Raw genomic sequence first — 18,143 nt, forward strand, 5'->3', positions numbered from 1 at the left:
AAATATCAAAGCTAACGTAACCACCGGCTAACACAGCTTTCAGTTTGTAGGTGTTATAACGAAGAGCGCTACCTATCGAAATGCGCTACTTTGTGGCACTGCGCATGCTCACAGCGTTTCCAATCGGGGATTTTAAAAAGGACGTTGGCCTGTTTTGATAAATTTCACCTCAAGTTGAAATAGAACATTTGATATCAAATGCACTAATATTTCTAAGATAATACAAATAGAGTAAATAGAGGTATAAATTAATATGATTCTGCGTGATCTTGAATTCATTCACATAGCAGCATAACTCAACTCAACATCGGAGAACAACAACGTGCAACCTTCTTTGCTAGCAAGGTGAAATAACGTTTGGGTTGGGGTTTCACACGTCAGAAAAATAAAAGAATGAAAGAAAAGCAAAAGTTAATCAACTTCACGGACTTCATTCTGCTTTCGTATGCAAAATGGTTTTTCAAATTAAGGTAGCAGCTAACGCGTTAGTCTGCATTTAAACACTTTCCGTTAGCTTCCTAACGGCTGTTGATCCTACCATAACTTTAACGTTCAGGGTGATACCGGCGACCAGAAGCTAAAGTTAACTGAACTCATCTTTGGATGGACTAAAACAGACTCTGTCGGAGGTGTTTCTCCTTATTTATGAGTGAAAGAACTCACCTGTCACCTGTCCTCTTCCTGCTGCAGCTGCTGCGTTCAAATGTTGGCAAGATCCCTGCGGTGCGTTTAGGTGCCTCCTCCTCCGTTCGATCCCTTAAAACCGGCCGCTACCGTTAACTCTGCTCTCCAGTTTCCATAGATACTTCAGCACCAGTTACATGAAAATAAAATTTAACATATATATAAAAATAATAGATAGTTTTTTTTCTTGAGGGTCTCTGTGGTAGTCAAATTGAAACATGACTAAATATATATCAATGTAATAATAAGAAAACCCCAAAAAGACCAAAAACTTACAAGAATTAGTTTTAATTTAATCAATAATTTAAAAAATCAACAAATATGTCCTTAAATGTATCTTAGCCATCTGCATTAAAAGAAACTACATATCTTTTCATTTATTAATGCTTTTTCATAGTTTGCTTTAGTTAATTAATCTCCCTGACTTTGATGCTTTCCCAAAGTTTCTCTGAGTAGACAGAAACATAGGAGACATGTTTCTGCAATGACAACACAAGCACACTTTAAAATTGTCTTTATCCACAAGAAATCGAGCCATAACTTTGGTCCAACATCCCTGATAAGGTATCAAAAAAGAATGATTCTTTATTGTCAACACAAAGGTCTAGATGCAATACTAGTATTTTTATCTCTGTGTTTTGTAAATTCTTCATGAGAGATGTTTTTCTTCTTTCTTCTGTCAAAATTTGTCAGAATACAACATTAAAAGGTCTAAACGTTCTCTCCATAAGCCATCATGTAGTAGTTTTTAATTGTTTACATCTATAAAAGTTCACAAATCTTAAAGAAATCACTTCAACATCATGAACAAGATCAAACTTTATTGAGAAGAGAAATGAGATATTATGTTCAGCCCTTAGTTCCCCTCTCACTGTCATCAAATGAGGGTTATGTAAATGATTCTGCAAGATCTAGCATCAATGTCATTGCAGCACAATTCGACCATAAAGCACTGCCTCTGGCAATCAGGAAGGACGAAATAGAACAGGAAGTTTGTTCAAAAGGACATCTTCACAATAATTGTGTTCTGTGTTTTTTCTTCCTGAAGCAAAAAATCACAGAAATTCATGAAAACATGAACAGATTGTTGAAAGAAAATGAAATCAGCTCTTAGGATTCTAACAACTCCATCAATGTCTGGTTAAAAAGCATCTGGTTCAAGAACAGAGGAACTGGAGTTTTCTCCTGTCTCCAGTTAAAAAGGAGATTACCGATGGAGCAGAAGAGGCTCCAGTGCAGGTCCCTGTCAGAGATTATGGGCCCCATAAAAAACATCCCAAACCAGGCCGTTCTACTTCACAATCACTAATGTACTTGTACTTGTTCGTCCCTTAAAGTTGTCCTGATTTTTCTCCTCCATATGTTCCCCTGGCTCTTGTGATTGATGCAGTGAGGACTCGGTGAGGCCCTGTGAAGGCGATCTCTCTGCTGCATGCATCTGTGGAGGATTTGAGGATCAGGAGTAGAGACTCCAGTAGATGATGTTAAAGAGCAGGTAGGACAGCGGGAAGGCCAGGCGGGAGTACGAGTCAATCATGTAGCTGTTGCTGACCAGCAGGTCCACGTTCTCCCGCAGAGAGCGCTGCCGCCGGAGCCGGGTCCCCTCGATGGGACGGATATCCGGACTTTGAGGTGGACTGGTGAGGGGGTCAGAGGTGAGAGTGGGTGCCATGCGGGGGAACGGGGTCAGCTCGATGTCATTGTCGTGAAAACAGCCGTCGAAAGCCATCGCCTGGCTGGCGTTGTAGGTGGACGGAATCTGAAACATAACAGAAAGACAGTGAAGTGCAGACCAAACACTGTTATTCTAGAATTTATTCCAATGAGAAAATATCCAGTGAGCAGCAGTTCTGTGGGACAAAATGCCTTGTTGATGCCAGAGGTCAGAGGAGAATGGACAGACTGGTTGGAGCTGATAGAAAGGCAACAGTAACTCAAATAACCACTGGTTACAACCGAGGTCTGCAGAAGAGCATCTCTGAACACACAACACGTCCAACCTTGAGGCAGATGGGCTACAGCAGCAGAAGACCACACCGGGTGACCCTCCTGTCAGCTAAGAACAGGAAACTGAGGCTACAATTCACACAGCAACACCAAAACTGGACAATAGAAGATTGGAGAAACGTTGCCTGGTCTGATGAGTCTGGATTTCTGCTCCACATTCAGATGGTAGGCTCAGAATTTGGCCTCAACAACATGAAAGCATGGATCCATCCTGCCTTGCATCAACGGTTCAGGCTGCTGCTGCTGGTGTAATGGTGTGGGGGATATTTTCTTGGCTCACTTTGGGCCCCTTAGTACCAACTGTGCTGGAATCATCTCAGACTGCTTTCTTCAACATGACAATGAGTTCCCTGTACTCAAATGTCCTCCACAGTCCCCAGATCTCAATCCAATAGAGCACCTTTGGGATGTCGTGGAACGGGAGATTCTCATCATGGATGTTCAGACGACAAATCTGCAGCAACTGTGTGATGCTATCATGTCAATATGGACCAAACTCTCTGAGGAATGTTTCCAGGACCTTGTTGAATCTATGTCATGAAGGATTAAGGCAGTTCTGAAGGCAAAAGGGGGTCCAACCCGGTACTAGCAAGGTGGACTTAATAAAGTGGCCGGTGAGTGTATATTCGTCATTTATAGTAAGGGGTTCAGAGCCTCTGACAAGTTAAAACTCAGCATCAAAAGCAACTGGAGTAAGTAAAACTTGTTATTGCACCACATTTAAGTGACTAAAGTTGCACAAATAAGGATAAAAGCAAATCCATCTTGAAACAAAACACTGGAAAGAGTTTTCACTCCCTGTGAATCTGCATCCTTTCTTATTCTGATGTAATGCCCCTCCCTGGCCACTAGAGAGAGACCTTTAGCAGACCCACTTGGTCTCTGACCCCCTGTTGATCCCACAGCTCCTCACTGCGCTGTAATGAAAACCATGTGCTGCCTGAACTGACCTTCCCCCTCTTCATCTTCCTCATCTCCTCCAGAGTGGTGCAGTAGTTCACGGCTGCGTACTCGATGACGGAGAGGAAGACAAACAGGAAGCTCGTCCACAGGTAGATGTCCACCGCTTTCACATACGACACCTGGACACACATTGTCACACGTAAACAGACACAAATAATGATTTAGAAAATAAAAATAACCATGAGAAGGATGTTTCTCCTCTGACCAACTCCTGACAGCTTGTAGAAACAGAAAAAACAGCTACACTTGAACGCCTCTTACACCCAAACAAAGCAAGCTCACCTGAGGCATCGAGGAGGAAACGCCAGTTATGATGGTGGACATCGTGAGCACTGTGGTGATACCTGCACAGGGAGAAAGCATGATAGCTGCATTTTCAGGACATTTTTCATTAAAAAAAACTTAACATAAAAACTAGATTTTGGTAAATACAGCACTCAGAGCGTCAAGATGTCTGTATGGAGAGCAAAATCAGATGTTTTTTCAGATCAAAAACCTTCTTTGAGTGAAGTTTGTGTGCGTGTCGCTGTGTCAGAGAGTGCAACATGTGACACTAAAAGAATCCTGCTCAGGTCAGCAGGATCTAAAGTTAAAAAAAAAAGTCTGAAGCCTTGAGATGTCATGTATAGAAAGACTGCACGTATGATAAAAATGTTCAGCGTGTAATTGGAAATAAAAATACATCCACATCGTCGCAGCCTGGTCTCATCTCCCCCTGAGGCCCAGACAGCTGCTCCCCACAGAGCGAATACTGGCATTATACGGCTCAGACGCGGTTTTTCTCATGTTACTATGAATGTAAAGCGTTACCCAGCGACACGCGAGCGGGGACGGCCCTCCTGTCGATCCAGAAGGAGACCCAGGACAGAACCACCATCAGCATGGTGGGGAAGTACGTCTGCAGCATGAAGAAGAAGATGTGGCGCCGCAGGATGAAGTTGATGAAGAGACGGTTGTACCAGCCTGAAAGAAAAACACACTATGTTAAAAATCTGGTGACACACACACAAAAAAAGAGACAGCGCTTTGTAACACGTCACATCTATCTGGATGTTAAAGGCTCAACCAGGGATTAATTTATTTCACTGTTTGGATTTAAATACTTCCCAGAAGTCTGAATCATGTTGGTCCTGAGCAACAACTTCAGTAAATACAGGAAACATCAAAAACTGCACATGATGTAGGTTAAAAAACTACTGCGATAAACTCTGATTTTGTAACCCCCTCTCTCCTCCTTCTCCTCTGGTCGGCCGTAAGTGAAACCAAAAACACTCCCTGGTGACGGATGCTGACTTTGTGAACTCCACTGCAGCCAGTTGGTAAAAGGAGCTCTGAATATTTTTGCTTCATTTTTAGGAGCAGTTATGTCGTCCATCGGTCAGTCCAGTTTTTGAAGCAGGGGTCTGCAACCTTTAGTTTCAAAGGAGCCATTTTGCCTCAGCTCACTTAGATTAAATTCATTCAAGATCCACAAAGCCTACTTTGTATCTTTGCAGGAAAGACAATGAAGTGTATAAAATTCTAAACAAATCGAGTGAATAATTATATAGAGAAGAAGTTTTTCTAATAAATAAAATTGTTCATATGATGAATTGTTTTTTTTCATTTTTAATAAATTTGCAAAAATGTTAAGAAATTTTTAAAATTTCAAAATTTGCAAAATTAAACAAAATTTCAAAAACTTTTGGGGTTTCAAAAAAAAAAAAATTAAATATGTAACAATAATAAAGAACTTTTAAGTGTCATGGAAATAAAAGACGAGTGACAAACAAAGGAAATGGAAACTTGAAAATTTGTTGGTTTCTTTGTGAGTTAATTTCATTCAAAAATTTTCGAAAAATTTCAAAAAATAAAAATGTAACAAATTTGCAGTAGTTTTGAAGAATTTTGATATTTTAAAAAACTGCAAAATTTTCACTTAAAATTTTAAATAATTTGAAACATTTAAAAAAAGCAGTTGAAACAATTTGCAAGAATCTTAAGAGAAATTAAATTTTCAAAAAATTTCCAATTTTCAAAACTTTTGGAGTTTCAAAAATTTTTTCCAAAAATGTCAAAAATTGGAAATGTTATAAATTGCAAAAGTTTGAATAAATTTTGATTAAAAAACTGCAAAATTCACCCCAAAAATTTAAATAATTTGAAAAAATAAAAAGAATAAAACAATAGCATTTTTTTTACAAAATTTAAATTGAAACAGTTTGCAAGAGTCATAAGAAATGTTTTTTTACGAAAATATTTTCATTTTTTTAAAAGATAATTTCAAACCTAAAAATTTGCTAAATAAATGAATTAAAAAAAAGAGTTAGTAGCAAATATTAAAAAAAATGAAATTTCATAAATTGCAAAAATCTTCCTTTTTTAAAAAAAGAATGCTTGAATTGATAATATAACTTCATTATATTACTTAGCTTATAATTTTAAGTGGTTTGCTTATTTTGCCACTTATCAAGCATGTATATCAAGCGGACACGTTGTTGGTTAATTGAATCCATCCACACAGAATTAAAATCAGTATTTTCCTCCAGGTTTGTCTTTTTGTAGATGTAGTTATCTTCCCAGGGCTGTAAAACTTGAGGTTATCCACAGGTGCATGGAAAGTTGGTGGGCTGTTGATGTTGTAGGAGGTGAAGTAGAGCGGTGGCAGGCTTTATTGACAGATGGGATGAAGATTCAGTTCAACTAAATGTTAACGCAGGATTTTATTTAGTGTCAATGTCTTTAATCAACAATACCCTCTGAGAGAAAAATATAAATGGAGCCACTTCAAAAGGGGTCAAAGAGCCACATGAGGCTCCAGAGCTGCAGGTTGAAAACCCTTGTTGTAAAGCCTCAGTGTTTGAGGATCACAGAGCTTTGAGGTGTAATCTGCACCTTTCACTTCAGATCAAACCCATGCGGCACAAAGACTGATGTATGGGGTGAGGAGAAACTAAAATATTTCCTCTAACTCAAACTGAGTGACATCAAACTGATCTAAAGCTCTAACTTTTGGCTAAATCTGAGGAGTGTTTCCTGAAAATGGCTTTTTTTTATTAAGGCGCTGAAATCCTGTCAGGAAGCTCCACAACTTCAAAATAAAAGTGATCTTTTTTCAGATCACAGTGTAAATGTGATGCCAGTTACATTTCACGGTTTGATCTCTTTTTGCAGCTGTTTCACACTGAATCCAGGTTATCAAACCAAACACACACACACACATGAATAACACACACACACACACAATAACAAACACAGACCGGTGCTGCTGTAGAAGGCCAGGCCACTGGAGGCGTGGAAATGCTCGATGAAAAACTGAGACAAGACGATCTCATCCGTCCTCAGAGAGTCGTTCCCGTTCTTCCAGTAGAGCATCAGGTCGTTCTCATTATATGCATCTGTGCAGAGAGAAACAGACAGAAACAAAGAGGTTTTCAGTGTCATGGAAATCAAAGAAGAGTTACAAACAAAAAGAAATTGAAACTTGCAAATCTGTTGCTTTCTTTGTGAGTTTATTTCATTTATCTTTGTATATTTATTGAGGGGACAGTGCTTATTGATAAACATTTCGTCACAGCATCCCTGTAAATATTCCAGAGTTTTCTATTTCTTATGGTGGCCTGTAAGTGTCAGCAGATTTGCAAAAGCCGCAACACAATAGAAGTCAAGAGGACAGTTATCCTAACGGGCACAAAGTAAGTTAAGATTGTTTTCTTTTTTACCTTCAGCTGTGCTAATATTATTGATTCATAGAGCTTAAATTAGGATGACATATTTTTCCTGTAAATACAGATGTACAAGTACTGTGAAGGATATTACAGGGTGAGACCACAACAAACTTTATTTATGCAAAAAGAAGTTAAAAAAAAAAAAAAAGAGAGCTATAATTTCTTTACTTTTTCATCTTTTTGTGCCTGTTAAGGAAACTGTCCTCTTACCTTCCTTTGTGGCTACACTTCTGTTGAGTTGTGACTTTTGCATCAATGTTGGGAACTTTTGCATTTATGTTGTAGCTTTTGCATTAGTTTTGTAGCTTTTGCATTTGGGTTGAAGCTTTTGCGTTTGGGTTGTAGCTGTTGCATTTGTGTCATTGCTTTTTCATTTGTGTTGTTGCTTTTGCATATGTGTTTCTGCTTTTGCATTTGGGTTGAAGTTTTTGCATAAGTGTTGTATCTCTTGAAATTGTGTTGTAGCTTTTGCATTTATGTTGTAGCTCTTCCATTTATGTTTTAGCTTTTGCTTCTGGGTTTTTGCTCTTGCATTTGTGTTGTTTCTTTTTTGCATATATGTTGTTGCTTATGAATTAGTTTTTGGAGCTTTTGCATTTGGGTTGTAGCTTTTTCATATGTTTTGTTGCTTTTGCATTTGTGTTGTAGCTTTTGCATATGTGTTGTTGCTTTTGCATTCTTGTTGTAGTTTTGTATTTGTGTTGTAGCTTTTCCATTTATGTTATAAAGTTTTGCTTCTGGGTTTTTGTTCTTGCATTTGTGTTGTTTCTTTTCTTGCATATGTGTTGTTGCTTTTGAATATGTGTTGTAGCTTTTGCAATTGGGCTGGGAGCTTTTGCATTTGTGTTGTTGCTTTTGCATTTGTGTTGTTGCTTTTGCATATGCGTTGTAGCTTTCGCATTTGTGTTTTTGCATTTGCATTGGTGTTGAAGCTTTTGCATTTGTGTTTTTGCATTTGCATTGGTGTTGTAGCATTTGCATCTGTGTTGTAACTTTTGCTTTTGCATTTGTGTTTTTAGCTTTTGCATTCATTGTTTGGCTCTTGCGCTCATGTTGTAGCTTTTCCAAATCCTTTCACACCTAACAGCCACAATCATTTTGCCTTTATTATAAAACTTTCTTCACTGAATCCACTCAAACCTCTTAGTAAAACATCTGTTTATCAAATAAACTTTATCCCTTATTCTTTTCATTAAATATTCTACATTTCCAAGTCAATTATGTTTTTAATTAATGATGAAATAAATTTAAATCAAAGCGCAAAGTGTGATACTGAGGTTACTTTGGTAATCTTGATATCTGTCATCAGAAGCAGGTTTCCAGGTTGTCAGTATCTGCTCCAATAAAAACATCTTTAATTTTAATCTTTAGATTAGCTGATTAGTCAGCTGATGGCAGTGAAGTGTGTGTGTGTGTGTGTGTGTGTGTGTGTGTGTGTGTGTGTGTGTGTGTGTCTTACAGCTCTCCAGCTCCAGGGAGCAGTTCTGTGTGTCCAGAGGAAAGCTGCTGAAGTCCATGGAGCAAAGAGCCGTCACCGTGACTCTGAAACACACAAACAACTTTTTTAAATCCTCACAGCTTCTCATCCTTAACTTTTTTGATGTTTTACTTTCTTTTCTTCTAAAAGTGTTTGATTTACGTCTGACTTACGGCTGATTTACGGCCGTACCTGACGCTGTACAGGATGTTTCCGTCAGGGTAAACTCTCAGCATGATGTTCTCCATGGTGGTGTCGTGGATGAAGGAGCGCTTGGAGTGCACGAAGAAGACATCTGGGACCCAGATCTTCTTCACCAGCCTGGAGTCAAACGTCCGGCTCTGGTTGTTCCTGGACGGAAACGACAGGCGCTCGTCTTTCCAGTAGTGACGCAGGTACAGAGTCATGGTGAAGTCCTGCAGAGAACACGTGTTTCTGTTTATCTCAATTGTGAGGCCCAAGTTTGTGACCCAGTCTTTCCCCTGTGTGAAGCAAACCTGGACAACTTTAAAGAAACTCATGCAGAAAAACAAGGGAAATGATTTACTCTAAAAAAAAAAGTAAGATTTGAAGAAAAGGTTGAAAGTGAAAGAAGAAGAGTGAAGCGAAAAGTCAGGATTTCTCTGAAGCTGACCGATCTGTGAGGTGGTGTGGTTTGAATTTGATGCTGCTGGAGCTGTAAATGGTCGGAGGTGACGGAGACATTTTCCCGCAGCAGTCTAAGGCCTGATGTGCTGAACAGACCGCCTGCAGATTTTCAGCGTTCCACCTAAAGCTGCCGTGACAACACCGTCCTCCCCGCCATCCGTCTCTGTCGGCTGCAGGAGCTCCATAAAATACTCGTTGCGCTGGAGGAGCCGTCGAGGGGTCACGAAGCAGCGCGAGGAACCCAGAGACTTAGACTCATGTTCACATCACAGGTTTGTCTTTTCCCTCTGAAGTCTCAGCTTTTAGTCTCAGAAAACTCTGAAATTCATCGACTCCTTTTCAGCTGTAAAGAAAGTCAAGCTCCTCTTAAAGATGCTGAAAAACTAAATTTATCCACAAGACGAATCAAAAACACAAATGAACCAAGACGTTTGAGTTCAGAAATGTTTTTTTTCACAGCTAAGCAGGGTTTGTGTGACATCTTTGCCTCGGGGATAGTTAAAGAAATATTGCATTGACATTTTTATAACCTTTATTCTTATCATGGGACAGATCAGTACAGACTGTTTGTGCCATTTCCCCTCAAAAACAGCTCATTAAACCTAATTTAAGCTACATTTTCCTGACAATATCAACCAATACAGGTGAAAAAATGTGGCCACAGAGCGCAAAGTGAAGCAGAAGCAATTTGCAGACATTTTAACGTATTAAAGCGCTTTAACTTTGGCCGTATCTTCAGTCTTACGATCATTTTCTGAACTTGTCACACCAACGTGGCTCCTTTTGGGCGTAAGACCAGATTTTGTCCTGTGCACTTTGGGTCTTGTATATTTTCTGTCAGAGGTAGAGCAGGACTTCCAGGAGCCACAGCTCCCTGCACACACACCTGGTCTTCATCTAGTACTTCAACCCTGAACCTTCTCATCCACAAAACCATGGTGTAGTCGAGCCTCCAAGTCCAAGCCTCTCCTACCAGCCTCAATCTGACAGTTTCTCCTTAGATCTCGTCTTAAAAATTAAACCATCTTTCTAAACCTTTTTTCTTATCCCTTGTGTTGCTTCTGGGTCCGACTGAAGAGTGTTAAAAAAATCACATTTTTGACCAGAATAGAACAAACATGCCCGCTGAGATATTAGAGTTTTTAAAGCCTTGTCCTTAGTCAGGCATTGTCAGCATTTTTCAGACGTACAATCCGTGCCAGACAATCAGAATGAGCCCCTGTCTTTCAGCTGTGACGTTTGATAACCAAAATCTCTGTTTCACGGCGTCAAAACGAAACCATGAAACTCATCGGCCGGAGTTTTCAGAAAACATTGTTTTCAGTGACGTAAAACTGTGGTTTCATGTGGACGACAGGCCTTAACATACAAAAATTAGTGGTGGGACTTGATTAAAAAAATTAATCAAATTAATCGTGCCATTTGTAATTAATTAATCGTTATTAATTGCATTTTAATCACATCAATATTCAACATCAGAAGCGACACTTTTCAATTCAAACAGATTTTGGTAGAAGACTAAATTATTGACTATTCTCATACACAAGTTTAAACAACAAAATCCTGTTTATTTTGTTCAGAAGATGTTTTTTTGTGGACACTACTTTCAAGTACATTCATCAGCCGTTATTTGGTAAATAGTGCTGTCAGGAGATTAAAAAATAATCTAATTAATTACAGGATTTATAATTAATTGATCAAATTAATCACGTTTTAATCTCATATCTGCTTAAGGTCCCCAAATAAAGTATCTGAATTTTAGGACATTACAAAATTATAGTGCACGACTAATCGAATGAATTCACGAAAAAGAGAAGATTTGTAAATCCTTTTTTTTTTTTCAACTGGGCAATATTAATTAAAATGTCCATGTTCCCTGCCACTGACATTCAATTACCGTTTCCTGCGTCCTGCGTATAGAAGCAAATTAAATTTTTCAGTGGAGGGAGGCTGGATCTGGTGGAGCATGTCAATCAAAATCCTGCTCGTAAACTACTGTGGGTGAGAGCGGTGTGCTCTTTGGACGAGAGCTCAGCATGGATATGAGGAGAAGATGTGAGATGACAGAGACACAGAGAGACGCTGCAAGTCAGAAAAGTTCAGGCAGCTCACGCTCAAACTGAGGATGTGTCACGGTAGTTCAGATCAAAAAGGTACATTTAGTCTGTTTTTGGATCAAAAACAAGAAGAGAGACGTAAAAGAAGAGAGTCCACTCTTCTTAGGTAGTTTTAGTGTTTACATAGTCAGAGAAAACAAGATTATTTGGGTCTTGAAAGATCGTTTCAAGATGCGCTGGAAATTGCTGGCAGCCAATGAGTTAATCTTGCGATAATTTTTTAATGCATTAATTTATGGTCTAATTAATTAATCTAATTAATGCGTTAAAGTCACAGCCCTAATATGTGGACATAACTGAGCTTTACTAACATGAGAGCGCAGATGATGGGAATTAAAGGAGCTAAGTTAAGATGCAGGCTTCTTTGCATTGAATGACGAACAACAAAATAACCTGGGGTTGTATGGGGGAGTTGTTGAGTCATTCTTTAAACTGAAACAGTCTTAAAAACACCTCAGCAGGACTAAATGTTGAATTTTCTGCTGTTTAATTGCTCCACATTGAGGAAACTCGTCATACATGTTAATCATTCAGAGCCAGGTTCAAAGAAAACATCTCAACCTATGCTGTTCATTTGTATCAGTCGTCACATGTTGAACATGGGGCTGAAAGTCAAACAGGATGTTAAACATTGGTTCCTCACCATGTTGACCTCTGAGATGCTGTCGATGCTCTCCACCTGCACGTCAATCCCCACGGGGATGGCTGAACCTGAAACGAGAGGTCAAACATCATCATCAGTCAAACTCAGGCACATAACTCAAGGTGAGGTTCTCGCTTGAGGTGACACTGAGGAGCCTTTAAGAAAACATGCAGCTGAAAGCCTCTTTTGTCGTCTTTGTTTTCTGAATACCTTTCACCTGCATTTTGATGAATTGGAGCAAGTTGACGTGAAATGTGCAAAGAATGCCTCCAGAAAACGAGCTTCAGTCACATTTATATCTGAAGCAGCACCACCAAACCTCATCCTGATCCAACTCTGATGAAAACATCCTTTTCCTCATCACAGCCGTCTCTGTCGGTCCCCCACACTCCCCCGCTCCATCTGCCTCATTAGCAGATTAAGCTTGTTTAACCGCTAAACCTTAACAACCTGATTTGTGCAAACACAAACAGAGCAGAAATAGCCAAACAGCACAAATCCTTCCTAAAAAACAGGCTGAAATCACAGCTCCTCACGTCCCGCTTCCCCGCTCTGCCTTTCATCATGACCACGCTAAGTTTAGGACGGAGGAAACCAGCGCTGATGATGTTTGTTGGTGAGGCTACTCGAGTAATTTGAGGTTTTAATCCAGGGCTGCAGCCTTCAGGCGTAAAGAGCTGATTCAACCACGAGCATCAGTGAAGATCTGACTTTTATTTTAAACTTTAAAAACATGTGAAACTGTTAAAGAAGGCTGTTCGGAGTCAGTAAAGCTGGGAATGTTACAATGCACGGAGGTAAAGTATTTATCAGTACAGCTACGGTTTGAAACATGACATCAAGCAAACGTTGTAGTAGCTGGCTATATGTTAGCCCCCTCCTCTTACGGGTCTGTAGGCTAACGTGACATCAAGTAAACACTGTCAGTTTGTAAGTATTTTAGTAGCTGTTAATATTTAGCACAGCTGGCAGCCCGATGCTCTGAGACATGTCTGTAATGTGTAACGTTAGAAAATCCTGGTTCTTTCCTGTCAGTCATCCACCAATCAGAGCTAACGTAACCTCACTTCATTTTATTGATAGACTCTCAAGTTTGAACAGACCACCGCAGAATAACTGCTGACCCTGTTTTATAGAGTGATACTACCATAGACTGTATAAAACATGGACATAGTCTCATCAACGTCACCCGTCTGTTTCTGAAACTGAAAATGAAGCATATCTGCTATAGCAGCCATATTGGTAGGGGCAAGGACTTCTCGTACAGCTATAGGGTACCTGGCAGTGATGTGACCCTGAGGTGTGCCTCTGATTGGCCGAGCTATGGATCGTAAAATCCTCTGGACGGCCGAGTTAGAAAAAAAATTCACCCCCATACAGTGGGTGCTGAAAGTAAAATTAGCGACTCAGACAGGAGACGTTTTTTGAACCAGGCTGTAAATACGTTAATTTCTGCTTTGAAAACATCTTTTTTGGCTTGGTGTGTATGTGACTTCTGCTACTTCCGGAGCCAGCCTCAAGCCGACACTCAAGAAACAGCAGATTTTCCGCATTGTCTCATATTCTTAGACCGGAGGTTGCCGCTTTCGGGCTGTATTACTCTCCTGCACTGCAAAAAAATGAAACCTTATCAAGCGTTTTTGTCCTGTTTTCAGTAGAAAATGTCTTTTTAGACTCAATATGAGCCACATTCACCTGACCAGTCCAGAAAAATGTCTTGTTTCAAGTTGTTTAAAGACAAAAATGAGGTCTGAATTGCTTGTTAAGAGTTAAAAAAAATCTGCCAATGGAACAAGAGAAAAGTTTAAGACATTATTAGTTTCAAGCAAATTTACCTTGTGTCATTGGCAGATATTTCTTACTTCATTTATTAATTTTCTGAACCACTTATCTTGTTCAGAGTTGTGGGTGGCAGGGACCTATCCCAGCTGTCATTGGGCGAGAGGCAGGGTACACCATGGACTGGTCGCCCGCAGTTAACAGGGCTGACACAGATACCAACAACCATTCACGCACACACTCACTCATACCTACGGCCAATTTAGAGTGACCAATTAACCTGATGAGCATGTTTTTGAACTGTGGGAGGAAGCCGGAGAGAACCCACGTGTGCACAGGGGGAACATGCAAACTCCACACAGAAAGTCTCACCAGCCAAACTGGGAATCGAACCGGTGACCTTCTTGCAGTGAGGTTGCAGCGCTACACATTGCTCCACCGTGCAGCCCATTTTTCCTACTTGATATGAGCCATTCAGACCTCATTTTGTCTTTGAACAGCTTAAAATAAACATTTTTCTAGACTGATCAGCTAAATGTGGCTCATATCAAGTACAAAAAGACAACTCTTATTTAAAATAAGACAAAAATACTTAACAAGATTTCGTTTTTTTGCAGTGTGTTTATCTTTCTTCTGCTCTTCTGTCCTTTTTCTGTCTGACAGTTAGGCTCTAGTGTTCACCATCACTACAAAATTAATCACAGAAATCGTTTTCTGCAGAGAAAAACACAGATCTTTGTGTTTTATCTCTTCTCGCTACTAAACTTCGTCAGCTGGCGTGGTGTTGTCATAGAGACCTAGACGCGCTGTAAATCAATCTGGTCCTGGTCGACCCGAACTGGAAGCTAAGAAGTAGCAGTTTAAAATAACCTGTAACCAGCAATATTGGTGCTGATAATCTCATTTTAAAATGTGGATTACGATCAGACATATATCTAGAAGGGAGACTTTTTCAAGATCACTTTCAAACTCCTCACATCTCCTTTAAACTGGAGAGAGTGATGTTGACTTCTGTCATGTTTTCATTCTGCTGAAAACTCCTGATCTGTATAAAACCAAACCATGTCTGCAGGTTTAGTGTGTATAAACACACACACGTCCCCACACAGGGGTTTGGGTTTGACTGTAACCTCCGTCTGGACGTGGTTTACAGAGTGACATTCCTCTCTTCACTCTTAAAGACAAGAAAAACTTCAAAGAGTGATCTCTGAGAGCGTGAAGCGTGTCGATTCCTGGATGTACCCGATTGTTAACCGCTCAGTCGACGCTTTATTTAATGATTTTCATCTGACGGTGAGGACCATAAAGCTCCCGCTGCAGGCCTTTTGTCCCAGCATGACTCATGAAAACCACCAGCAGTGCAGACTCAACATACAGCGTAGCCCCGACAACGACCGCCGCTGGTGGGAAAAACCTAAAACAGAAGGTCACCTTCTCTGGCTGTCTCTGCTGCTTTCTTTTTTCCATGTCACACCCAGTAAGAAAACATTTAGAGCATTTTATAGAGAGAAACACACGCACAGAAAGAGGTCAGGCTCAGCTCTCTGGGTTTATGTGAGGCACAGATTCAGATTCAGCACCGTGTCTGGTGTTTAACAGCTTCCAGAGGAGGTTTAGTGTCATTCACAGAGGATTTATTCTACTTTAACAAGTTAAAACAGGCACATATTACAGCTGAAATCAATGGAAAAGAAAAGAAAATGCAGAACGGGCCAGAACCTGCATTCTATCTAATGACCAGCAGGGGTCGACAAACTAGCCTCATAAACAAAACTGATTGTCTATAACTTCATATGGAAAACAACCTCAATCGAAGCCAAAATATCAACTTAAAATACATGTTTCTGATGGTAATTAGCTGTTTACGTTCTCCTTGAAAAATAAATATTTTTTTAAACCAATCACGAGACGTAAAAAAGACTGTGTTCGACTTTTTGCTTCACCTAAAACAACACGAGGGAAACAGTTCTTCTGTTTTCTGTAGGCTTCATTTTGTTCAGGCAATAAATTCAATCACAAAATTACAAATACAGCTCACAAAATAAAATAGCACGAGACTCATTGTGAAAAATAAATATCTGAATCGACACTCTGATTTCCTTTAAAAGAAATAACCAGAAAATTTGGAAATGGTACCAATAGAAACAAATGCAAAAAAAGCAACACAAACTCTGAAGATTCAGTTTTTACGCCAGAAATCCTCCAGGCCTGTAGAGGGCACAAGTGTCTGACTAACAAGATTAAGAGAGGGGCATTCGCTTCAGCTCTTTTTGAAACTATGCATTACACTAGCTACATATTTGGCAAAATGTAGTGAAAATGAGAAAAATCTGCAGTACACAAAATTTCTAGACGTTCTACCGATTCAAGAAAATTCTTAGTATGCATCAGGTATTTCTTTTATTTTCATATATTTTATATCAATATGATTTTTTTGTTATTTTTGGGGCTTTTTATGTCTCTAAGTAGAGAGGAGAGGACATTGGATAGAGTAGGAAACAGGTCAAAGTTTTTGAACCCAGGCCACCCGCTCACCGGGCGCAACCTAGACTGTTAAGCCATCTGCGGTCTGCAACAAGCAGTTATATCTTTTCCACAATGCACAGCGCTTATTTTTGTTCTTTTTTTTCTGTTTAAGGCAGGGTGCACTCAGGTTTAGATGCATGGCCACCACCTACTGGAAAGAGTTTGCATTACAACAACACTAATGTCAAGGCTGATTTATGCTTGATGAATTGGCTTCGTGCGGACGAATGACGTCATTTTCACAGCTATGCCCCCTCACACAGTCCTTTTCATGCAGAAAATTTCCACGCCGTGCACACTCCAAAATTTCTAGCGTGCTGGACGGAGACATTCATACATTACTTTGTATGGTTCATTGTTGGTCATAGACACCAAACTTTATGTGACTTCAGTGATATTTTTACTACTTTTTCTCCTGTGTTTGTCTGGAGATCCTACATGTAACCATGGCCACATTGTTTACATGTGAACTCAGCTGTTAGCAGCCTGTAGCATGTCAATGCTAACTGGTGTAAGGCCTGATGTTTCCCACAAGGTGAGAAGGAGGTGAGGACGACGTGCTGGTTCTCAGGTGTGAGCTGGGAGGTGATGACGTGGACCTGTTCTTCCATCCATCGTTGTTGGGAACGTAAGATCTATCTCCAGTGGGATGGACGAGCTAGCCGTGCTCACCCAGCGGCAGAGGGGCTGCCGGAGGGCAGAGTGGCATCGTGCTGTTTGCAGATGTGGCTGACGGAGCTGACATTGGAGGAGCTTCGCCTGCTGTGAGCAGACAGGATCCAGGAGACAGAGACTGAACAGACTGCTGAAGAAGCTCAGTCCTGGACCCTGTGGAGGTGGAGGCTGGCTGACTGGACAATGATGGACAAGCTGTCAGCATCTATTTTCATATGGAGCTTTTTGCACTTTCTATACACTTTCTTACTTTTGTTTTCTTGATTGCTGCTGTGACTTCAATTTCGTTGTACTTGCTACAATGACAATAAAGTTCTATTCTATTCTATTCTATTCTATTTGACATGCGGACAAGATGGCGGAAGTAGTCAAGTGCAGAAATACAGACATCTGTGTGACTCTTAACACAGATATCACCATGATAACCGAGCGGTAAATCATTCATGGCGTGAAACTGCGACCACTCTTGGCAGAAAAGAGGAATCAGTTAAAACGACCTGAAAAATCTCCAGGGCAGAAATGTTAATAAGTTGAAAATAAAGCCAAACTTCTTCGACTCTTGTTTAGTGTTCTGGTAGATGTAAGTTTGTGATACACCGCCCCCTGCAGTTTGGGAATGGACACCAACGGACAGACGGACAAACTGGTGTGTCTTATTTCCTTGCATATAGCATAACACAGACTTTAGCCTGTCAGAGAGATGTAAGTGAAGAGTGAAGAAAAAGCTGATACCCATCTCACAGGTAACTGTGTCAAAATTCACCACCAATTTTCTTTTTTCAAACCAAAAGTGGGTTATATGGAAGTGTTTTGTCCATCAGCTTTTCTCCCAATTTCCCAGCGTAGCACACAACAAAACAGAACCAGCAGTACCTACTACCATCTACGTTCATATGCAGTCAGTAGAAGGCAGTTTG

General features: G+C 40.1%; 1 protein-coding gene across 2 annotated transcripts in view; it reads right to left on the reverse strand.

The window, feature by feature from the left end:
- Positions 1-1,542: 1,542 nt before the first annotated feature.
- The window catches only part of LOC141807762 (gamma-aminobutyric acid receptor subunit rho-3), a 52,781-nt gene continuing 36,180 nt past the window's right edge, over positions 1,543-18,143 (reverse strand). For both annotated transcript variants that reach the window (XM_074693961.1, XM_074693960.1), the window contains exons 3-10: positions 12,247-12,314; positions 9,031-9,254; positions 8,821-8,903; positions 6,894-7,031; positions 4,465-4,617; positions 3,937-3,998; positions 3,642-3,773; positions 1,543-2,443 (exon numbers count right to left, since the gene is read on the reverse strand). In XM_074693961.1, the coding sequence (XP_074550062.1) occupies positions 2,141-2,443; positions 3,642-3,773; positions 3,937-3,998; positions 4,465-4,617; positions 6,894-7,031; positions 8,821-8,903; positions 9,031-9,254; positions 12,247-12,314 (1,163 nt within the window). In that variant the 3' untranslated portion in view covers positions 1,543-2,140. The remainder of the gene's footprint in view (positions 2,444-3,641; positions 3,774-3,936; positions 3,999-4,464; positions 4,618-6,893; positions 7,032-8,820; positions 8,904-9,030; positions 9,255-12,246; positions 12,315-18,143) is intronic.

This window comes from Halichoeres trimaculatus, unplaced genomic scaffold (genome assembly GCF_033239565.1).
Source record: "Halichoeres trimaculatus isolate MK-OKI-2021-1 unplaced genomic scaffold, fHalTri1.1 fHalTri1_scaffold_18, whole genome shotgun sequence".
NCBI classification, from domain to species: domain Eukaryota; kingdom Metazoa; phylum Chordata; class Actinopteri; order Labriformes; family Labridae; genus Halichoeres; species Halichoeres trimaculatus.